At 45.0% G+C, this 24,000-nt stretch overlaps 2 protein-coding genes across 2 annotated transcripts; one reads left to right on the top strand and one right to left on the bottom strand.

Annotated features, from left to right (window-relative positions):
• Positions 1-13,690: 13,690 nt before the first annotated feature.
• Positions 13,691-19,094, bottom strand: LOC135531129 (NAD-dependent protein deacetylase sirtuin-3-like). Its single transcript, XM_064959244.1, has 7 exons — positions 18,791-19,094; positions 18,393-18,636; positions 17,945-18,177; positions 17,294-17,394; positions 16,920-17,081; positions 16,445-16,657; positions 13,691-14,227 (listed from the first exon to the last, which is right to left on the bottom strand). The coding sequence occupies exons 1-7, from the start codon at positions 18,885-18,887 to the stop codon at positions 14,207-14,209; spliced, it is 1,071 nt and encodes a 356-aa protein (XP_064815316.1). The 5' UTR covers positions 18,888-19,094; the 3' UTR covers positions 13,691-14,206.
• A 279-nt stretch (positions 19,095-19,373) lies between these two features.
• LOC135531130 (26S proteasome non-ATPase regulatory subunit 13-like) lies at positions 19,374-23,118 on the top strand. The gene is made up of 9 exons (XM_064959245.1): positions 19,374-19,593; positions 20,265-20,378; positions 20,511-20,566; positions 20,710-20,840; positions 21,031-21,202; positions 21,420-21,499; positions 21,718-21,843; positions 22,139-22,201; positions 22,951-23,118. Exons 1-9 carry the CDS (start codon positions 19,493-19,495, stop codon positions 23,101-23,103), a joined length of 996 nt encoding a protein of 331 aa, XP_064815317.1. The 5' UTR covers positions 19,374-19,492; the 3' UTR covers positions 23,104-23,118.
• The last annotated feature ends 882 nt before the right edge of the window (positions 23,119-24,000 follow it).

Below are 24,000 nucleotides of genomic sequence, written 5' to 3'. Positions count from 1 at the left end.
GTATTGTTCTGGGGATGGCCCAGGGCTACATCTGGATGTATTGTTCTGGGGATGGCCCAGGGCTACATCTGGATGTATTGTTCTGGGGATGGCCCAGGGCTACATCTGGATGTATTGTTCTGGGGATGGCCCAGGGCTACATCTGAATGTATTGTTCTGGGGTGGCTACTTAGTGAACAGGTTTTTGCTACAACCCTACCCTAAAACAGATGACCTTGACCAGCTATTTCAGCAGGGATGGAGCCAGCACACCCTGTAGATCTCCAGGAGGAGGTTACAAATTAAACCTTTATTTAACTAGGGAAGTCAGTTAAAGAACACATTCTTATTTACAATGGCAGCCTACCGGGGATCAGTGTGTTAACTGCTTTGCTCAGAGGCAGAACAACAGATTTTTACCCTTGTCAGCTTGAGGATTCGATCCAGCAACCTTTAGGTTACTGACCCGACGCTCTAACCACTAGGCTACCTGCCCCTTCGACCACATAGTCATGCCACTGAGATATGGGAATATGAGTGTTTATCTGGTGGGTGGGCGGAGCTGGGTGGGCGGAGTCTGAGACCATTCCAATTGTTCTAAAGTGACATCGCTATCCATCCTGGATACCATGGCGATGCTGGCTTTGCATTGTTTATTACAGGTGTGGTATGAGGCTCAATACGAGCATTATAACAGTCTTACGATAGTGTTATGACAGCCCTGTGAATACACCTTGAATCTGAAGTTATTTAGCTGACAGCATTATGAAGAACAGAAGCTAATCAATGAATGCATTCATACAGTATGTATGATACTGAAGCTTTAGCCTGTAACCTCGTATACAAATCCATTCAAATGTTGTTTTATTTTATTTTTGAAGTTTGTTGTAATGTTGTTTGTTTTTGCCATTTTGACTGAAGCCAATACTTTGACTGTATCTGCCTGTAACAGCAGTCTGTTTGTCGGCTCATTGACAGTGCCTACTGTTTACCAGATCCACGTTTTATGTGGAAAGCTTTCCAATCAAATTAAAAGACACTTCTTTGTAAAGCAATGCCTTGTTCTCATCAGTATCAGCAATAACACCAGTTTGTCAGCTAAAAACTCCTTGCAGAAACAACAACTTCGGTCGGTCGATTATACACATGCACACAAAGAAATAACTAGGTCTAGATATCAACACATCAGCTTTCCCAGCTAAATAATCTATCTAGCAAAACATGGCAGAACGTATTTTGCATTTAAATGACTTTCAGTCAGTCAGACGAAGTGGCAGAGAAAACCGAGGAGAATTCTAAAGTGCCTTTTCCTCTCAGTTCTGTGGCTAGTTTCCTCTCAGTTCTGTGGCTAGTTTCCTCTCAGTTCTGTGGCTAGTTTCCTCTCAGTTCTGTGGCTAGTTTCCTCTCAGTTCTGTGGCTAGTTTCCTCTCAGTTCTGTGGCTAGTTTCCACTCAGTTCTGTGGCTAGTTTCCACTCAGTTCTGTGGCTAGTTTCCACTCAGTTCTGTGGCTAGTTTCCACTCAGTTCTGTGGCTAGTTTCCTCTCAGTTCTGTGGCTAGTTTCCTCTCAGTTCTGTGGCTAGTTTCCTCTCAGTTCTGTGGCTAGTTTCCTCTCAGTTCTCAGAGAGAAGAGAGAGAGAGAAGAGAGAGAAGAGTAGGAGAGAAAAGAGAGAGAGAAAAGAGAGAGAAGAGTGAGAGGAGTGAGAGAGAGAGAGAAGAGAGAGAGAAGAGTGAGAGAGAGGAGAGAGAGAAGAGAGAGAGAAGAGTGAGAGAGAGGAGAGAGAGAGAGAAGAGAGGAAGAGAAAGAGAGAAAGGAGAGAAGAGAAAGAGAGAAGAGTGAGAGAGAGAAGAGAGAGAAAAGAGAGAGAAGAGAGAGAGAGAGGGAAGAGAGAGAGAAGAGTGAGAGAGGAGAGAAAAGAGAAAGAGAGAGAGAGAAAAGAGAGAGTGAGAAGAGAGAAAGAGAGAATTGAATTGAGAGAGACTGCAAATGTGACCATTTTGATGACGTACATAATGCAAGAAAGAGACGTGATGACACAATATCATGATCGTCACCCAGCACCACCAGCCACCTAGCCATGCTGAGTGGTTCGGAGGCTCTCTCTGCTCTCTCATGTACGTTCAAACTGGATCATATCCTGGATATGACTCAATCAGAGTTCCCCCAGGGCTCTGATAACAGTCTGAGATAGAGGGATACACTGTTATCACTGTTACCTCACCAGGTGTCCAGGTCTGTCCCAGGCTCTCTCCCTATAACCAGGTGTCCAGGTCTGTCCCAGGCTCTCTCCCTATAACCAGGTGTCCAGGTCTGTCCCAGGCTCTCTCCCTATAACCAGGTGTCCTGGTCCAGGTCTGTCCCAGGTTCTCTCCCTATAACCAGGTGTCCAGGCTCTCTCCCTATAACCAGGTGTCCAGGTATGTCCCAGGCTCTCTCCCTATAACCAGGTGTCCAGGTCTGTCCCAGGCTCTCTCCCTATAACCAGGTGTCCAGGTCTGTCCCAGGCTCTCTCCCTATAACCAGGTGTCCAGGTCTGTCCCAGGCTCTCTCCCTATAACCAGGTGTCCAGGTCTGTACCAGGCTCTGATAACAGTCTGAGATAGAGGGATACACTGTTATCACTGTTACCTCACCAGGTGTCCAGGTCTGTCCCAGGTTCTCTCTCTATAACCAGGTGTCCAGGTATGTCCCAGGTTCTCTCTCTATAACCAGGTGTCCAGGTCTGTCCCAGGCTCTCTCCCTATAACCAGGTGTCCAGGTCTGTTCCAGGCTCTCTCCCTATAACCAGGTGTCCAGGTCTGTCCCAGGCTCTCTCCCTATAACCAGGTGTCCAGGTCTGTTCCAGGCTCTCTCCCTATAACCAGGTGTCCAGGTCTGTCCCAGGCTCTCTCCCTATAACCAGGTGTCCTGGTCCAGGTCTGTCCCAGGCTCTCTCCCTATAACCAGGTGTCCTGGTCTGTCCCAGGCTCTCTCCCTATAACCAGGTGTCCAGGTCTGTCCCAGGCTCTCTCCCTATAACCAGGTGTCCAGGTCTGTCCCAGGCTCTCTCCCTATAACCAGGTGTCCAGGTCTGTCCCAGGCTCTCTCCCTATAACCAGGTGTCCAGGTCTGTCCCAGGCTCTCTCCCTATAACCAGGTGTCCTGGTCCAGGTCTGTCCCAGGCTCTCTCCCTATAACCAGGTGTCCTGGTCCAGGTATGTCCCAGGCTCTCTCCCTATAACCAGGTGTCCAGGTCTGTCCCAGGCTCTCTCCCTATAACCAGGTGTCCAGGTCTGTTCCAGGCTCTCTCCCTATAACCAGGTGTCCAGGTCTGTCCCAGGCTCTCTCCCTATAACCAGGTGTCCAGGTCTGTTCCAGGCTCTCTCCCTATAACCAGGTGTCCAGGTCTGTCCCAGGCTCTCTCCCTATAACCAGGTGTCCAGGTATGTCCCAGGCTCTCTCCCTATAACCAGGTGTCCTGGTCCAGGTCTGTCCCAGGCTCTCTCCCTATAACCAGGTGTCCTGGTCTGTCCCAGGCTCTCTCCCTATAACCAGGTGTCCAGGTCTGTCCCAGGCTCTCTCCCTATAACCAGGTGTCCAGGTCTGTCCCAGGCTCTCTCCCTATAACCAGGTGTCCAGGTCTGTCCCAGGCTCTCTCCCTATAACCAGGTGTCCAGGTCTGTCCCAGGCTCTCTCCCTATAACCAGGTGTCCTGGTCCAGGTCTGTCCCAGGCTCTCTCCCTATAACCAGGTGTCCTGGTCCAGGTATGTCCCAGGCTCTCTCCCTATAACCAGGTGTCCAGGTCTGTACCAGGCTCTCTCCCTATAACCAGGTGTCCTGGTCTGTCCCAGGCTCTCTCCCTATAACCAGGTGTCCTGGTCTGTCCCAGGTGTCCAGGTCTGTCTCCCCCTATAACCAGGTGTCCAGGTCTGTCCCAGGCTCTCTCCCTATAACCAGGTGTCCAGGTCTGTCCCAGGCTCTCTCCCTATAACCAGGTGTCCAGGTCTGTCCCAGGCTCTCTCCCTATAACCAGGTGTCCAGGTCTGTACCAGGCTCTCTCCCTATAACCAGGTGTCCAGGCTCTCTCCCTATAACCAGGTGTCCAGGTCTGTCCCAGGCTCTCTCCCTATAACCAGGTGTCCTGGTCTGTCCCAGGATCTCTCCCTATAACCAGGTGTCCTGGTCTGTCCCAGGTTCTCTCCCTATAACCAGGTGTCCTGGTCCAGGTCTGTCCCAGGCTCTCTCCCTATAACCAGGTGTCCAGGTCTGTCCCAGGCTCTCTCCCTATAACCAGGTGTCCAGGTCTGTCCCAGGCTCTCTCCCTATAACCAGGTGTCCAGGTCTGTCCCAGGCTCTCTCCCTATAACCAGGTGTCCAGGTCTGTCCCAGGCTCTCTCCCTATAACCAGGTGTCCAGGTCTGTACCAGGTTCTCTCCCTATAACCAGGTGTCCTGGTCCAGGTCTGTCCCAGGCTCTCTCCCTATAACCAGGTGTCCAGGTCTGTTCCAGGCTCTCTCCCTATAACCAGGTGTCCAGGCTCTCTCCCTATAACCAGGTGTCCAGGTATGTCCCAGGTTCTCTCCCTATAACCAGGTGTCCAGGTATGTCCCAGGTTCTCTCCCTATAACCAGGTGTCCAGGTCTGTCCCAGGTTCTCTCCCTATAACCAGGTGTCCAGGTCTGTCCCAGGCTCTCTCCCTATAACCAGGTGTCCTGGTCTGTCCCAGGCTCTCTCCCTATAACCAGGTGTCCAGGTCTGTCTCAGGCTCTCTCCCTATAACCAGGTGTCCTGGTCCAGGTCTGTCCCAGGCTCTCTCCCTATAACCAGGTGTCCTGGTCTGTTCCAGGCTCTCTCCCTATAACCAGGTGTCCAGGTGTGTCCCAGGCTCTCTCCCTATAACCAGGTGTCCTGGTCTGTCCCAGGCTCTCTCCCTATAACCAGGTGTCCAGGTCTGTCCCAGGCTCTCTCCCTATAACCAGGTGTCCTGGTCCAGGTCTGTCCCAGGCTCTCTCCCTATAACCAGGTGTCCTGGTCTGTCCCAGGCTCTCTCCCTATAACCAGGTGTCCAGGTCTGTCCCAGGCTCTCTCCCTATAACCAGGTGTCCAGGTCTGTCCCAGGCTCTCTCCCTATAACCAGGTGTCCTGGTCTGTCCCAGGCTCTCCCCCTATAACCAGGTGTCCAGGCTCTCTCCCTATAACCAGGTGTCCTGGTCTGTCCCAGGCTCTCTCCCTATAACCAGGTGTCCAGGCTCTCTCCCTAAAACCAGGTGTTCTGGTCTGTCCCAGGCTCTCTCCCTATAACCAGGTGTCCAGGTCTATCCCAGGCTCTTCCCCTATAACCAGGTGTCCAGGTTTGTCCCAGGCTCTCTCCCTATAACCAGGTGTCCAGGTCTGTCCCAGGCTCTCTCCCTATAACCAGGTGTCCAGGTCTGTCCCAGGCTCTCCCCCTATAACCAGGTGTCCAGGTTTGTCCCAGGCTCTCTCCCTATAACCAGGTGTCCAAGTCCAGGTCTGTACCAGGCTCTCTCCCTATAACCAGGTGTCCTGGTCTGTCCCAGGCTCTCTCCCTATAACCAGGTGTCCTGGTCCAGGTCTGTCCCAGGCTCTCTCCCTATAACCAGGTGTCCAGGTCTGTCCCAGGCTCTCTCCCTATAACCAGGTGTCCTGGTCTGTCCCAGGCTCTCTCCCTATAACCAGGTGTCCTGGTCCAGGTCTGTCCCAGGCTCTCTCCCTATAACCAGGTGTCCAGGTCTGTCCCAGGCTCTCTTCCTATAACCAGGTGTCCTGGTCTGTCCCAGGCTCTCTCCCTATAACCAGGTGTCCAGGTCCAGGTCTGTCCCAGGCTCTCTCCCTATAACCAGGTGTCCTGGTCCAGGTCTGTCCCAGGCTCTCTCCCTATAACCAGGTGTCCTGGTCTGTCCCAGGCTCTCTCCCTATAACCAGGTGTCCAGGTCTGTACCAGGCTCTCTCCCTATAACCAGGTGTCCTGGTCCAGGTATGTCCCAGGCTCTCTCCCTATAACCAGGTGTCCAGGTCTGTCCCAGGCTCTCTCCCTATAACCAGGTGTCCAGGTCTGTCCCAGGCTCTCTCCCTATAACCAGGTGTCCAGGTCTGTCCCAGGCTCTCTCCCTATAACCAGGTGTCCAGGTCTGTACCAGGCTCTCTCCCTATAACCAGGTGTCCAGGTCTGTCCCAGGCTCTCTCCCTATAACCAGGTGTCCAGGTCTGTCCCAGGCTCTCTCCCTATAACCAGGTGTCCAGGTCCAGGTCTGTACCAGGCTCTCTCCCTATAACCAGGTGTCCTGGTCCAGGTCTGTCCCAGGCTCTCTCCCTATAACCAGGTGTCCTGGTCTGTACCAGGCTCTCTCCCTATAACCAGGTGTCCTGGTCTGTCCCAGGCTCTCTCCCTATAACCAGGTGTCCAGGTCTGTCCCAGGCTCTCTCCCTATAACCAGGTGTCCTGGTCCAGGTCTGTCCCAGGCTCTCTCCCTATAACCAGGTGTCCAGGTCCAGGTCTGTACCAGGCTCTCTCCCTATAACCAGGTGTCCTGGTCCAGGTCTGTCCCAGGCTCTCTCCCTATAACCAGGTGTCCTGGTCTGTCCCAGGCTCTCTCCCTATAACCAGGTGTCCAGGTCTGTCCCAGGCTCTCTCCCTATAACCAGGTGTCCTGGTCCAGGTCTGTCCCAGGCTCTCTCCCTATAACCAGGTGTCCAGGTCCAGGTCTGTCCCAGGCTCTCTCCCTATAACCAGGTGTCCTGGTCTGTCCCAGGCTCTCTCCCTATAACCAGGTGTCCTGGTCCAGGTCTGTACCAGGCTCTCTCCCTATAACCAGGTGTCCTGGTCCAGGTCTGTCCCAGGCTCTCTCCCTATAACCAGGTGTCCAGGTCCAGGTCTGTCCCAGGCTCTCTCCCTATAACCAGGTGTCCAGGTCTGTCCCAGGCTCTCTCCCTATAACCAGGTGTCCAGGTCCAGGTCTGTACCAGGCTCTCTCCCTATAACCAGGTGTCCTGGTCCAGGCTCTCTCCCTATAACCAGGTGTCCTGGTCTGTACCAGGCTCTCTCCCTATAACCAGGTGTCCTGGTCTGTCCCAGGCTCTCTCCCTATAACCAGGTGTCCAGGTCTGTCCCAGGCTCTCTCCCTATAACCAGGTGTCCTGGTCCAGGTCTGTCCCAGGCTCTCTCCCTATAACCAGGTGTCCAGGTCCAGGTCTGTCCCAGGCTCTCTCCCTATGACCAGGTGTCCAGGTCCAGGTCTGTCCCAGGCTCTCTCCCTATAACCAGGTGTCCTGGTCTGTCCCAGGCTCTCTCCCTATAACCAGGTGTCCTGGTCCAGGTCTGTACCAGGCTCTCTCCCTATAACCAGGTGTCCTGGTCCAGGTCTGTCCCAGGCTCTCTCCCTATAACCAGGTGTCCAGGTCCAGGTCTGTCCCAGGCTCTCTCCCTATAACCAGGTGTCCAGGTCCAGGTCTGTCCCAGGCTCTCTCCCTATAACCAGGTGTCCAGGTCTGTCCCAGGCTCTCTCCCTATAACCAGGTGTCCAGGTCTGTCCCAGGCTCTCTCCCTATAACCAGGTGTCCAGGTCTGTCCCAGGCTCTCTCCCTATAACCAGGTGTCCAGGTCTGTCCCAGGCTCTCTCCCTATAACCAGGTGTCCTGGTCTGTCCCAGGCTCTCTCCCTATAACCAGGTGTCCTGGTCCAGGTCTGTCCCAGGCTCTCTCCCTATAACCAGGTGTCCTGGTCTATTCCAGGCTCTCTCCCTATAACCAGGTGTCCAGGCTCTCTCCCTATAACCAGGTGTCCATGTCTGTCCCAGGCTCTCTCCCTATAACCAGGTGTTCTGGTCCAGGTCTGTCCCAGGCTCTCTCCCTATAACCAGGTGTCCAGGTCTGTTCCAGGCTCTCTCCCTATAACCAGGTGTCCAGGTCTGTCCCAGGCTCTCTCCCTATAACCAGGTGTCCAGGTCTGTCCCAGGCTCTCTCCCTATAACCAGGTGTCCAGGTCTGTCCCAGGCTCTCTCCCTATAACCAGGTGTCCTGGTCCAGGTCTGTCCCAGGCTCTCCCCCTATAACCAAAATGTTTACCGGGTCAGTTATTACATTATTCTATCATATTGGTAGCAGTTTACTGGGTCAATTATTACATTATTCTATCATATTGGTAGTAGTTTACTGGGTCAGTTATTACATTATTCTATTGTATTGGTAGTAGTTTACTGGGTCAGTTACAACATTATTCTATCATATTGTTAGTAGTTTACTGGGTCAGTTATTACATTACAGTGCCTTGCGAAAGTATTCGGCCCCCTTGAACTTTGCGACCTTTTGCCACATTTCAGCCTTCAAACATAAAGATACAGTTTTATATTTTTTTGTGAAGAATCAACAACAAGTGGGACACAATCATGAAGTGGAACGACATTTATTGGATATTTCAAACTTTTTTAACAAATCAAAAACTGAAAAATTTGGCGTGCAAAATTATTCAGCCCCTTTACTTTCAGTGCAGTAAACTCTTTCCATAAGTTCAGTGAGGATCTCTGAATGATCCAATGTTGACCTAAATGACTAATGATGATAAATACAATCCACCTGTGTGTAATCAAGTCTCCGTATAAATGCACCTGCACTGTGATAGTCTCAGAGGTCCGTTAAAAGCGCAGAGAGCATCATGAAGAACAAGGAACACACCAGACAGGTCCGAGATACTGTTGTGAAGAAGTTTAAAGCCGGATTTGGATACAAAAAGATTTCCCAAGCTTTAAACATCCCAAGGAGCACTGTGCAAGCGATAATATTGAAATGGAAGGAGTATCAGACCACTGCAAATCTACCAAGACCTGGCCGTCCCTCTAAACTTTCAGCTCATACAAGGAGAAGACTGATCAGAGATGCAGCCAAGAGGCCCATGATCACTCTGGATGAACTGCAGAGATCTACAGCTGAGGTGGGAGACTCTGTCCATAGGACAACAATCAGTCGTATATTGCACAAATCTGGCCTTTATGGAAGAGTGGCAAGAAGAAAGCCATTTCTTAAAGATATCCATAAAAAGTGTTGTTTAAAGTTTGCCACAAGCCACCTGGGAGACACACCAAACATGTGGAAGAAGGTGCTCTGGTCAGATGAAACCAAAATTGAACTTTTTGGCAACAATGCAAAACGTTATGTTTGGCGTAAAAGCAACACAGCTCATCACCCTGGACACACCATACCCACTGTCAAAAATGGTGGTGGCAGCATCATGGTTTGGGCCTGCTTATCTTCAGCAGGGACAGTGAAGATGGTTAAAATTGATGGGAAGATGGATGGAGCCAAATACAGGACCATTCTGGAAGAAAACCTGATGGAGTCTGCAAAAGACCTGAGACTGGGACGGAGATTTGTCTTCCAACAAGACAATGATCCAAAACATAAAGCAAAATCTACAATGGAATGGTTCAAAAATAAACATATCCAGGTGTTAGAATGGTCAAAGTCCAGACCTGAATCCAATCGAGAATCTGTGGAAAGAACTGAAAACTGCTGTTCACAAATGCTCTCCATCCAACCTCACTGAGCTTGAGCTGTTTTGCAAGGAGGAATGGGAAAAAATTTCAGTCTCTCGATGTGCAAAACTGATAGAGACATACCCCAAGCGACTTACAGCTGTAATCGCAGCAAAAGGTGGCGCTACAAAGTATTAACTTAAGGGGGCTGAATAATTTTGCACGCCCATTTTTTCAGTTTTTGATTTGTTAAAAAAGTTTGAAATATCCAATAAATGTCGTTCCACTTCATGATTGTGTCCCACTTGTTGTTGATTCTTCACAAAAAAATACAGTTTATATCTTTATGTTTGAAGCCTGAAATGTGGCAAAAGGTCGCAAAGTTCAAGGGGGCCGAATACTACCAATATTGTATTGTTAGTAGTTTACTGGGTCAGTTATTACATTCTATTGTATTGGTAGTAGTTTACTGGGTCAGTTATTACATTCTATTGTATTGGTAGTAGTTTACTTGGTCAGTTATTACATTCTGTATTGGTCTGGGTCAGTTATTACATTCTATTGTATTGTATTTTACTGGGTCAGTTATTACATTATTCTATTGTATTGGTAGTAGTTTACTGGGTCAGTTATTACATTATTCTATTGTATTGGTGGTAGTTTACTGGGTCAGTTATTACATTCTATTGGTAGTAGTTTACCTGGTCAGGGTGATCCTCCTTACACTGGGTCAGTTATTACACATCTCCTAGTGATTCTGTGGTTCTATATTCAGCTCCATGTCTCTTATCAGCCTCTGTGTCAGTTCACCACCCTACAGGAGATGATGGTGGGCCCACCAATGCAGAAATACAATTATAACTCACAAAATGGACGCACAATCTCTATTGATTAGAACAGATTGAGGTCTTCTGTTGGCGTGGGTTTCAGTGAGCAGGGCAACATCAGTACCTTCATTATGTGTGACAATCAATACTGTTAGCAGCCTATAAGGTAATGGCTTTGGGCTACAACATAGATTACACTCAATCTAATGGCTGTGTGCTACAACACAGATTACACTCAATCTAATGGCTTTGGGCTACAACATAGATTAAACTCAATCTAATGGCTGTGTGCTACAACACAGATTACACTCAATCTAATGGCTTTGGGCTACAACATAGATTAAACTCAATCTAATGGCTGTGGGCTACAACATAGATTAAACTCAATCTAATGGCTGTGGGCTACAACATAGATTAAACTCAATCTAATGGCTGTGGGCTACAACATAGATTACACTCAATCTAATGGCTGTGTGCTACAACATAGATTAAACTCAATCTAACGACTGTGGACTACAACATAGATTAAACTCATTCTAATGGCTGTGTGCTACAACATAGATTACACTCAATCTAATGGCTGTGTGCTACAACACAGATTACACTCAATCTAATGGCTGTGTGCTACAACATAGATTAAACTCAATCTAATGGCTGTGTGCTACAACATAGATTAAACTCAATCTAATGGCTGTGGGCTACAACATTGAGTTTAATCTATCTAATGGCTGTGTGCTACAACATAGATTAAACTCAATCTAATGGCTGTGGGCTACAACATAGATTAAACTCAATCTAATGGCTGTGGGCTACAACATAGATTACACTCAATCTAATGGCTGTGGACTACAACACAGGTTAAACTCAATCTAATGGCTGTGGATTACAACATAGATTACACTCAATCTAATGGCTGTGGACTACAACACTCAATCTAATGACAACACAGGTTAAACTCAATCTAATGGCTGTGGGCTACAACATAGATTAAACTCTAATGGCTGTGTGCTACAACACAGATTAAACTCAATTAATGGCTGTGTGCTACAACATAGATTAAACTCATTCTAATGGCTGTGGGCTACAACATAGATTAAACTCATTCTAATGGCTGTGGGCTACAACATAGATTAAACTCAATCTAATGGCTGTGTGCTACAACATAGATTAAACTCATTCTAATGGCTGTGGGCTACAACATAGATTAAACTCATTCTAATGGCTGTGGGCTACAACATAGATTAAACTCATTCTAATGGCTGTGGGCTACAACATAGATTAAACTCATTCTAATGGCTGTGGGCTACAACATAGATTAAACTCAATCTAATGGCTGTGGGCTACAACATAGATTAAACTCATTCTAATGGCTGTGGGCTAGATTAAACTCAATCTAATGGCTGTGGGCTACAACATAGATTAAACTCAATCTAATGGCTGTGTGCTACAACACAGGTTAAACTCATTCTAATGACTGTGGATTACAACAGATTAAACTCATTCTAATGGCTGTGTGCTACAACACAGATTAAACTCATTCTAATGACTGTGGATTACAACAGATTAAACAATTCAATACTGATTAAACTCATTCTAATGGCTGTGGACTACAACATCATTCTAATGATTAAACAGATTAAACTCATTCTAATGACTAACAACACAGATTAAACTGTGGACTACAACATAGATTAAACTCATTCTAATGGCTGTGTGCTACAACATAGATTAAACTCATTCTAATGGCTGTGTGCTACAACACAGATTAAACTCATTCTAATGACTGTGGATTACAACAGATTAAACTCATTATAATGGCTGTCGGCTACAACACAGATTAAACTCATTCTAATGGCTGTGGACTACAACACAGATTAAACTCATTCTAATGGCTGTAGGCTACAACACAGATTAAACTCATTCTAATGGCTGTGGACTACAACACAGATTAAACTCATTCTAATGGCTGTGGACTACAACACAGATTAAACTCATTCTAATGACTGGATTACAACAGATTAAACTCATTCTAATGGCTGTTACAACAGGCTACAACACAGATTAAACTCATTCTAATGGCTGTGGACTACAACACAGTGATTAAACTCATTCTAATACAACACAGATTAAACTCATTCTAATGGCTGTAACAACACAGATTAAACTCATTCTAATGGCTGTGGACTGCTATTAAACTCATTCTAATGGCTGTGGTGGGGGATTCACAGTAGAGGAAGAGAGAGGCCAGACAGACAGATTCAGACCAAGCTAAAAATCAGTATGATTACAACATAATAAGGTATTCATATAATATATCCTCTTAAGGATCTGCTCACTTTTTTCAATTTTCTTCTAAAATGACATACCCAAATCTAACTTCCTGTACCTCAGGCCCTGAAGCAAGGATATACATATTATTGGTACCATTTGAAAGGAAACTCTTTGAGGTTTGTGGAAATGTGAAAGGAATGTAGTAGAATATAAATCTGATAATAGAAAGAAGAAAAAAAAAAAACGTTATTTTGTATTGTTTTTTTACCATCATTTTTGAAATGCAAGAGAAAGGCCATAATGTATTATTCCAGCCCAGGTGCAATTTAGATTTTGGTCACTAGATGGCAGCAGTGTATGTGCAACGTTTTAGACTGATCCAATGAACCATTGCATTTCTGTTCAATATTTTGTAACAAGACTGACCAAATGTCAACTTCTGTCAGTGAAATGAATGCACTGTGACTAACCTTCTATCTAGTTATTTATCAGCTGGTTAAGTTTCTCATTGCCTCGTTCCAGTCACCTACTACTATTGAGAGAATCTGACGTCTGCTATATTATGTTCTGTACCCAATGTGCATCTCTTTGATGCAAACCTGTCAGGACAGTATAGAAACAAGTTAAATTATGAATGGTGTTATTTAACTTTAGGATGGGGTGTGACAGGTAGTCAAGGCTGTGTAGCAGGGTGGAAGCCGTGGAAGGGCATTTCAAAGGGTCCTATAGTATTACCATCATCTAGTGTGTGTGTATGCACGTTGGGAGGAGGGGGGGGGGGTAGCCATAGCCCTGGAAGATCTACCATTGTCCTCACCCTGTGGCTTTCAGCAGCATTGTCCATTAGGAAGTTCACAGGTCAATGGATTTGACCTTAAACAAAGTAGAACTGCATTGATTGAATTCCATTTAATGAATCAATGACCTATTTGAGTTCAAGAGGGCTGAACGGAGTTCACAATACTGTACTTTAGCTCCATCTGGTGGTCACATGGACACATACATACATACATATATACAGATATATATATACACACACACACACACACATATACACACACACGCTTGTATATATATACACACACACACACACACACACACACACACACACACACACACACACACACACACACACTTTATGCTAAGAGTTCCAATTGTTGCTCAGCTTTATTAGCAGCGTAATCTCTTGTGACTGACAAAACAGAGGAGCTGATTTGGTTTCAAAGTGCCAAGATCATTAGCAACATCATGGTCAACAGGTCTGGTCGATGACATTGACAACAAAACCAGGCCTGTACGGGTCTTTATGCTAGGGTCTTTATGCTAATTATTTACTGCAAAAACTGTACATGAGACAGAATTTTTAAAAAGCATAAAAGAATATCTCAAGATATTTACACATTTCACAGAAAACTAATAACTATAATCCATAGAACCAACCCAATACATTGCCAATTTGTCCTAAATGTCTTCCTCCATTGTTGCCTCTGCGTTGTGCTGAATGACCGTTGTGTGAATCAAAGTCTGTTGAAGAGAGTTCATTCAGTGATAGATTCTCTGCCGAGTAGACAGTCTGCTGTCGTCCTGAGCCATGAGGCAGGTGGGCTGAGGTGGACTGCAGCGGTGAGGCATTCTGAACGCTATCTTAAAGACACTGAACCGTCTCATTCCTCCTCCTCTGTAGCCTGCAGGTTAAAAACAAACAGACAGAAGATCCCCATAGTGGAGGTTGAATTTATATTTTGAAGTGGTCCTTTGTAGCTCAGTGCAGCTCCGGGATAGTGCTGCTCAATTCCCAGGACCACACCGATGTCAAATGGATGTACGGAACTAAGTCACTTTGGATAAACACGGCTGCTCAATGGCACTACAATACATCAGGGATTCTTGAAAGATGAGGAAATAAACTTTTTTTTATTTTTTTTAACAAATATTTTTCTTAATATTACAAATGAATAGTGACCGCCGTCAGACACCTTAAAAAGGCAGTACATTTTTCTATGTTTATCGTTCAACAAGTGTTTTACATGCCTTGATTGTTTAATTCTAACATTCGATTATTCAAGAGCTGTTCTTAGGCACGACGCATCGCAGAGTGCCTGGACACAGCCCTTAGCCGTGGTATATTGGCCATATATCACAAACCCCATAAGAGCCTTATTGCCATTATAAACTGGTTACCAACGTAATAAGAGCTGTAAAACTAAATGTTTTGTCATATCTATGGTATATGGTCTGATATACCATGGCTTTCAGCCAATACGAATTCAGGGCTCAAACCATCCTGTTTCGAGCCCTGAATGCTGATTAGCTGGCTCCGCGTTGTGTCGTGCATAAGAACGGCCCTTAGCCGTGGTATATTGGCCATATACCACACCCTTATTGCTTAATTATACCATGGGAATTGTTGAATACTTGTTTCTGATTGGCTTGAAGGGCATTCTAGAGTGTGCAGTATTTCCCTATAACGCATGGTATATTTGCATGATAGAATTCATTGGCTATAGTTCATTCTTACATGTTCTATGTTTGAGCTGCTTTTGAAAGCAAACGTCCAATTGAAAACATCATTGCCATTGTTGAATTCGATGTTCATAAAGGCAAACGAGGACTGATGGTTTGTTAAACTAAACGAGCAAGTCTGCTTGGTTACCATGGCAACTCCTGAAGCTGTCTAGCAAACTCGCTAGCTACTTCAGTGGATGTTGAACGCATTTCTACCGGAAAATGAACTCATTCCTTACAGCAAATATGTTAAAATTATAGCTTTGGTATAAAAGGGATAATCAACTAAAGATTCTATATATTTTTTGGAAAATAATGTAACTCTGTGGAAGGTCAGTTCCACTCCGTGAACACACCTTCCACATCGTTCATTATTTTCCATAGATTGTCTCTGACATTAAATTCAAATCTCCAAACTTCCTTTTGTTTTGTTTTATAGCGCTATATAAAATGCTCCAGGCTAATTTCATTAGCATGTTGGTATGTTTTTCTATATTCAGAACATAAAACAAAATGTACAAAACGTTATCCCTTAGGTCTAGGACAGTAAGTACTTCAATAGTTGAAGTATATGTTTCAGAACAACGTATCTTAAAGGTTTAGCCGTCTGTGACGGAGTTGACAAGTCACTGATGAAGTGGACAACAAACACTCAAAACAGACATTTTTTTTTTACCTCTAAAAATAGAAGTTCAACACAAAGGTTTAGTAAAATATAGCAAATAATTCATTTTGAAAATTTGCCAATAAAAGCATCATTCTATCAGATTTTTCAGACAGAATTTACGTTACATGAAAATCTGAGGAGTTTGTTTTACGGAGTAGACAAAAATGTAAATGTTTATTCATTCAAGTTGTATACAAAGTAGCTATTTAGTTTTTCCCTCGGGTGCTTCACGACTCTAAAATCTCATTTAAAATAAACATATTTTAACCAAAGTTCCCATCCTATCAGGGAGATGGAGTTGACAGTTTATGGTTGTGGCCCTAGTGATTTGAATATTGTTTATTTAATTCTATCAACATTTGAGAACTTTCCTGACCATGAGTGGCCTTGTTGCACTCCATGTAATGAGGACATGAATAAGGGGTCCTTATGGTAGAGCTGTCCCTGCTCATTCCTGATTCATTTAGGATTTCAGACACATCTGACTGGTCGACCAAATCTAAAGACACATTTTTTAGGAATCACAGTTTTGAGAGAAATATCATTCAAAGTCAAATAACGGAACAATTTGTAATTTTTTCTATACATTTTTCCTGCCGGACAAGGATTGTCCAGACTCTCTGAATGCTCTGAGAATCGGTGAATGCAAAGAGCCCAGGGTTTAGGTGCGTTTGTGTGTTAAATGCGTACGTGACATTTGTGTAAATCAGATGATTTCCCATGAACCAACCTTCTTAGCATTGGCAGCCATGAGAGCCTCCAGCTGGTGGTTCCAGCCCAGGACATCAGCCAGCATCTGCACCCCACCGACCACATCCCCTAGCTGGGCCACATCATTGTGTCGCGGGGTCCCCCAAGCGAAGGGCCCCACCAGGTCTCTGTTGATAAGTAGGCGAGGGACAGAGTCCCTCACAGCTCCGGCCAGACTGGCAAAGGGCTCCACCTAGTGTATTGACATGGAACAACATTTTTAAGTCTCCAGTAAATAAAAATACAAATATATTATATATATATACACACACACACCGGAGATATATTTTATAGGAACCCTGGACTACTGAGTGAAATCCTGTCCTGCCTGATTGACAGGAGAATAGCGTGTTAACTGGTTTATAACATGTTTATAACTGTGAATAACAGCTTATTATCAGCCACATGGCATGTGTATAACATCTTAACAACACATTAATAGCAGTGTTCCTCACCTCCAGAGAGGTGCCCATGATAATGAGGAGGTCTGCCAGGGGAAAGTCCTTCAGGTAGCTGAAGTAGTGAGGAGGTAGTTCCTCCCCAAAGAAGACAATGTCAGGCTTCACCACGCCCTTACAAGTGGAACACTTAGGGACTGTCCCCTTCATAATATCAGGCTAAGAAGTAGACAAACACACAGGAGAAATACAGGAAATCAAAACTAGATATTTTTTAACAACAAGCCACTGCATCAATTTATTATCTTTCAAACTTAAGAAACTTTCACAAATGACAGTATCGGAGCGAGATGGATTGAAGTCTCCCAATAATATGAATGAGTTGTAACAGGGAAATGCTCTGAGAATGGGGTGATAGTCAACCAACTCACACGTAGCTCCTCCCCCTTGTAGACTCTGAGACACACAGTACAGGTAGCAGTAGCAAATGATCCGTGTGCCTCCACCAGTTTCTCAGGGGGGATTCCTGCCACTAGAGTCACACACACAGTGAAACACAGCGAGATAGACAGAGAGGGAGAGAGACAGTGAAACAAATAAAATCAAATGTTATTTGTCACATACACATGGCTAGCAGATGTTAATGCGAGTGTAGCGAAATGCTTGTGCTTCTAGTTCCGACAATGCAGTAATAACCAATGAGTAATCTAACCTAACAATTTCACAACAAGTACCTTATACACACAAGTGTAAATGAATGAATAAGAATATGTACATAAAGATATATGAATGAGTGATGGTACAGAGCAGCATAGGCAAGATGTAGTGGATGGTATAGAGTACAGTATATACATATGAGATGAGTAATGTAGGGTATGTAAACATTATATGAAGTGGCATTGTTTAAAGTGGCTGGTGATACATTTATCACATCCATTTTTCCATGATTAAAGTGGCTGGAGTTGAGTCAGTATGTTGGCAGCAGCCACAAAGCGTGTGTGAGAGATAGAGAGAGATGACAGGCTCCTGTGTGTATTATCTGAACTGTTTTTCAATATGGTCATACCAGTGCATCCACTTACGTCTCTCCAGGCCGTCGATATTCTGCGTGTACATTCTGAGGAGCTGGCCCTTGTCATGAAGGAGACGTATGAAATAGTGTGTGAGGTTGGGTTGGTAGTTGCCTGGGTAAAGCTCTTTGGCCAGGGCAAAGAAAGGGTTGGGGTTGTGATGGAAGTAGTTGATCTCGAAGATGGCTTCTGCGTAAGGAAGATTATACTGCTGGAGGTTGTCATAGAGACCACTGCCAGGGGACCTGTCCAAGGAAAGTAGGGAGAAAAAGGTTTCCTACAAAGTCTGTGCATTCATTGTATTCCTGACATGGGTTGACTGAACATCTCAAACACTTTCCAAATATTTGAGGTTGCATTTGATGGAACTTCAACCAATGGAATCATCCCAAAAGTGCAAAACCGCACCCTGCCCACCTGTCAAGTGCACCTCAAGCATTTAAAATATACCGCTTGTCACCTGAAGTCTGGGATCCCACTAGGTGTGCTGATCCCAGCCCCTGCCATCACTATGATCCTCTTGTACTGTCCGCCTCTGATGTTCTTAGTGAGGTCCTCTAGCGTCTGCTGCTTGGAGTCCTCCTCTCCTCCTCTACAGAACAGTCCTCGAAACCCAGGCCACCAGACTGTCCTGTCTCGGCTTGGACGTAGACCGTGAACATCCCTATGCCTTGGAGCGAGGAATAATGTCCTTTGCTGTTGATCTGAGAAGGTAATGCATGTGGTGAAGTTACTGAGTAACGAGCTACTATCCTCATCGATCATATTACCTGTAGGTCTATGTAATGTTCACGTCAATCTCAAAAGCAGCTTTCAAATTACAATTAGTTTCAAATCGATATTTAGGCTCTTGCTTACGTTTGAGTTTGATGAATGTAGCTGTACTCGATGTAATAGTATGATACAGACATAACCTGCCCTTGTAGACCATTGGTGAGGACATGAAATAAGTCATAGCTCGCTGCAAGAAATACACAGTATATTTGTAGCTTTCTCTAGAGCCGCATCTTCATTTTGGAAGCAGGCAGTTGAAGAGCATGTTTTTACACAAGAAGAACCATTTCAATAGCATAACTCTCCTAAGCTTTAGCTACATTTCATAATGCACAACATTCGCTCAAAACAAATGTGAGCCTGCTGCATTAGTCTGTTGTTGCTCTGGTTCCCTTTGAACTCGTGACGAAGGCTGATTCTACCGTAAAATATGTAAAAATCATATAATACAGTTTAGAATAAACAATTTAAATATAAGTGCTCACTGTCATTATTTTATTAATTGTAAATATCAGTTTGGTCCACTAATATCGAGTAATTAAACTACTTATCGTGATTACATCTCTTTAAAATATATATATATGGGGTAATAAAAAACACGCATACACGTATTTGTTAGAAACATTACGGTAGACGTTCCTGTGTCAGCTCAGCTCCCATGAGTCTTTGCGTCTGCTCTTTGATTGTGGTGCTAGCTGTTCAGTTAGCTAGCTAGGTACAGCCATTATAGATACAAGTTGTCAACACGTTTCTCATTCGGTATCTAAATCTAAACCTACCGCGACAATGAAAGATGTTACCGGGTACCTCAAAACGCAACAGAGCATCAGTTCGACTCCGGAGATGGCATCGGAATGGCACACACTAGAGGAGTTTTACAACAAAAAGTAAGGAAAGCGTCTGTCTACGTTAACTAGTTTTTGTGTCATTCATGCGCTGAGTCATGGAGTTAGCTTACTAATGCTACAGTAGCTAGCTAAACACCAACCATCAGTGAATTGTGTAGAGTGGAATAAAACATAAAATATATTTTATTCGTAACATGTGACTAACGTTACCGAAAATGTATTGTTATGATAGTCGTCATGTCCACAATCTTCCTTGATGCTTTGCGGTTAACGGTTGCTAAAATGCTTCAGAAGACAGGGAGGCTAGCAAGTTAGTTAGCTCGTTAGTTAACGTTCGTTTTTTTTGTTGCGTTTAGGGACTTTTGCAATCTTGCAAGGCCATAGGTATTCATAGTCTCCGTCTTCCCTTCATCTGGCGGCAGGTAGACTAGTGGTCAGAGAGTTGGACTAGTAAGTTAACAGAAAAGTTGCAAGATCGCATCCCCAAACGGACAAGGTAAACATCTGTCGTTCTGCCCCTGAACAGGGCAGTTAACCCACTGTTCGTAGGCTGTCATTGAAAACAAGAATTTGTTCTTACCTGACTTGCCTAGTTAAATAAAGGTGAATAAATCTGACCAGCTTGCCTCTAACCCCATTCAGTGCAGGATTGTTTCTTATGCATCATGTAATTTAGTACCTAACCATATACCTCGTCTTTCCATTGACAGGTTGTGGCATCAGTTGACCCTAAAGCTCACAGACTTTGTAAAAGACCCTTGCTTTGCCACAGGAGATGGCCTCATACAACTGTACGATAACTTCCTCAGTGACTTTGACCACAGGTAGGACCAACACCAACCTACAGTAATAACTGCTTCTCTGACAATTGGAATGGTAGCTAGAATTACAACACTGTTTAGTCGTCTAATCTCAGAGAGTTCAGTTGTAACCTTTTCTTTCTCTGTCTTTTCTAGAATCAACCCCCTGTCTCTGGTGGAGATCATCCTGTATGTTGCCAGACAAATGACCGGTAAGAACACAGTCGTGACATGCAGTCTGTAGTCCTATCACCTTCTTCGCTGATGCTAAGTAATTGAACTTGAATCCACTCAGATACAGCATGTATCAGCACTCATGGGATTTCAACCAGCTCAACCAAGTTCTCCTTTTCAGATCCTAAAGATGCTATCACTTTCCTTGAGAAGACTAAGGAGAAGGTGAAGAGCAACGATGAGTCGGTCATTCTGTGCAAGACATCTATTGGAGCCCTTAAACTGGAGATAAATGACCTTCCAGCCACAAAGGTAACACACTGTCTGGGCATACAGTAACTTGTAGGTATAGGTAAAAAACCTGGAAAACAAACATCTCAATGGAGACCTGTCCCAAGACGGCAGTAATCAAAACAATCAAAAGCTTACTGAAGCCAGATGTACGTGTATGTACATTTCAATCCAGTGTATCTGTATGCGAACCCTGCCTTCCGTCCTGCAGATATTAATTGAGGAGGTGGAGGAGACGCTGAATAACTTGCCGGGTGTGACGTCAGTCCACGGACGATTCTACGACCTGTCCAGCAAATACTACCGCATTGTGGGGAACCACGCCTCTTACTACAAGGACGCTCTGCGCTACCTTGGCTGTGTCGACATCAAAGACCTGCCAGGTAACATCTGTTTACAATGTACAGAGGCAGTATGTTGCACTGAAATCATACAGCAAAATCTAATGTTGGTAAAATCACAAACAAATCATTAGAATATATTTATTTATTTATTTATTATTTTTTTAGAATAATAATTTACAATTGTTTGGAGGGGTTATTAGTTTTTTGTGTGCTAAAAATCACTAGCTGTCATAACTGATATCTTTATATCCATCAGAGACAGAGAAGCAGGAGAGGGCTTTCACACTGGGTCTGGCTGGACTCTTAGGAGAGGGAGTTTACAACTTCGGAGAGCTGGTAATTACCCATCACCACCCTTGTGATAGTAGTGTTTTTGAGGCGTCCTCCCATTTGGTGAGATATTAGTCTGTCTGATAATAAGCATCAAGCAGCCATTTTAAAGCTAGTTTTGGCTGAGCTACAGCCACAAAAGTTTGGGCTCAAGTTTTACCTTCAAAGCACCAGATGGCTTTGACAGCCTTTGTTTGACAGCCTGTCTCTGCTTGTGTTTTTAGCTGATGCACCCAGTACTGGAGTCCCTAAGGAGCACAGACAAGCAGTGGCTGATAGACACATTGTACTCCTTCAACGGAGGCAACGTGGAGAAGTTCCAGGCCTACAAGTCTGCCTGGGGAGCGCAGGTAACCAGCACAACTGGCTATAGTACGGCCTACAACAGTCGTTGAATGTATTCTATGGAAACTATCACTGCAAGAAATAAAGAGGGAAAACTATTGTAGCTCCCGTTGTCTCGTTCCAGAATGTGTTATTGTTTATTCACATGGACATGGGTTTTGTTGAGGTGCTATGATTGGAGGCCCATTTAAAAAAAATGATAATGTAAGTTAATAATGTTACAATAATCACAGAAGATTAAAAATCACCTGTCATTTAACCAACAAACACAACTCATCTCAACGTGTGTCTGTGTTGCAGCCTGACCTGGCAGCCAACGAAGCCAAACTGATGCAGAAGATTCAGCTGCTGTGTGTGATGGAGGTGGGTTCTCCTCTCTTTCTCCCACCCCCCCACACGGCAGAACTAATGCTCTCTCTAATTGAATGTTTTATAGTGCAGGAGAACTGACGTTTGGATACAGGTTTTACTTTTCACAATGAATGAATGTGTTTGTTTTACCCAAGGGTAGGAACTGAAAAATGTCATATTTTTAGAGGAACAGAATCTGAACCGGAACGAAAGTGATCTATACTGTTCCAGAAGAGTTATTTTGAAAGCGTGGGAACCGGTTAATAACGTTCCTCCTTCAGTGTCTGCCTGCCCCTCCCCCTCCGACCATTCACAACAACTACCTTCTACACACAAGTGTAAAGGAATGATTAAGAATATGTACGTAAAAATATATGAATGTGCGATGGCCGAACGGCATAGGCAAGATGCAGTAGATGGTATAGAGTACAGTATATACATATGAGATGAGTAATGTAGGGTATGTAAACATTATATAAAGCGGCATAGTTTAAAGTGGCTAGTGATACATTTTATTACATCCTGAAAAAGGGGACTTTGTTTCATTCGGGGGAGAAAAAAATTGGAGAAAAAAATTAGGTTCCAACACCCAATTTTTTTTTTTTTTTTTTTTTTTTTTTTTTTTAACACCAACTTACTATTGAATGCACTGATTGGTCAGTCTCTCTGGGACACAGCGCCTGCTTAATGACGAGGATACATGTAAATGATGTTCCCAAACAGCCCTAACAGGTCTACCTCTTCTTCTCTCCTCCGTCTAGATGACGTTCACTCGTCCCGCCAACAACAGACAGCTGACCTTCCATGAGATTGGACAGAGTGCCAAGATCCCCGTGAACGAGGTCAGTTGGTCATCAATCCACCAATCGTATGTCACTTATGACAAATCATTAATATCTGGAGGCTTCTTATGAACATAGGTCTGTATCCGTGGTCACCTGGGCCACAGGCGATTTCCCAGCACAATAACACCCAATTAAAATAACATTTAGTTGAGTCAGTGCTTTACTGTCTGGAACTATAGACCTGCACATCCTGTGGCTCCACCTCCAGGGTTGGTGACAACTGGGGTTTATCTGGAGACCAGGTCGGTGACAACTGGGGTTTATCTGGAGACCAGGTCGGTGACAACTGGGGTTTATCGAGACCAGGGTTGGTGACAACTGGGGTTTATCTGGAGACCAGGGTTGGTGACAACTGGGGTTTATCTGGAGACCAGGGTTGGTGACAACTGGGGTTTATCTGGAGACCAGGGTTGGTGACAACTGGGGTTTATCTGGAGACCAGGGTTGGTGACAACTGGGGTTTATCTGGAGACCAGGGTTGGGGTTTATCTGGAGACCAGGGTTGGGGTTTATCTGGAGACCAGGGTTGGTGACAACTGGGGTTTATCTGGAGACCAGGGTTGGTGACAACTGGGGTTTATCTGGAGACCAGGGTCGGTGACAACTGGGGTTTATCTGGAGACCAGGGTTGGTGACAACTGGGGTTTATCTGGAGACCAGGGTCGGTGACAACTGGGGTTTATCTGGAGACCAGGGTTGGTGACAACTGGGGTTTATCTGGAGACCAGGGTTGGGGTTTATCTGGAGACCAGGGTTGGTGACAACTGGGGTTTATCTGGAGACCAGGGTTGGTGATCTGGAGACCAGGGTTGGTGACAACTGGGGTTTATCTGGAGACCAGGGTTGGTGACTGGGGTTTATCTGGAGACCAGGGTTGGTGACAACTGGGGTTTATCTGGAGACCAGGGTTGGTGACAACTGGGGTTTATCTGGAGACCAGGGTTGGTGACAACTGGGGTTTATCTG

Source organism: Oncorhynchus masou, unplaced genomic scaffold, assembly GCF_036934945.1.
Source record: "Oncorhynchus masou masou isolate Uvic2021 unplaced genomic scaffold, UVic_Omas_1.1 unplaced_scaffold_1525, whole genome shotgun sequence".
NCBI lineage: Eukaryota > Metazoa > Chordata > Actinopteri > Salmoniformes > Salmonidae > Oncorhynchus > Oncorhynchus masou.
Note: the sequence above shows the minus strand (reverse complement) of the source record. Positions and strands in the feature narration are given on the sequence as shown.

Coding starts and splice junctions, on each gene's coding strand:
- LOC135531129 (XM_064959244.1), bottom strand. CDS start 18,887: ATGACTTATTTCATGTCCTCACCAATGGTCTACAAGGGCAGGTTATGT. Junction 18,637..18,790: donor TACATTCATCAAACTCAAAC/GTAAGCAAGAGC, acceptor TTACCTTCTCAG/ATCAACAGCAAAGGACATTA. Junction 16,658..16,919: donor TCATGGGCACCTCTCTGGAG/GTGAGGAACACT, acceptor TCAATACACTAG/GTGGAGCCCTTTGCCAGTCT.
- LOC135531130 (XM_064959245.1), top strand. CDS start 19,493: ATGAAAGATGTTACCGGGTACCTCAAAACGCAACAGAGCATCAGTTCG. Junction 20,841..21,030: donor ATGACCTTCCAGCCACAAAG/GTAACACACTGT, acceptor TCCGTCCTGCAG/ATATTAATTGAGGAGGTGGA. Junction 21,203..21,419: donor CGACATCAAAGACCTGCCAG/GTAACATCTGTT, acceptor TATATCCATCAG/AGACAGAGAAGCAGGAGAGG.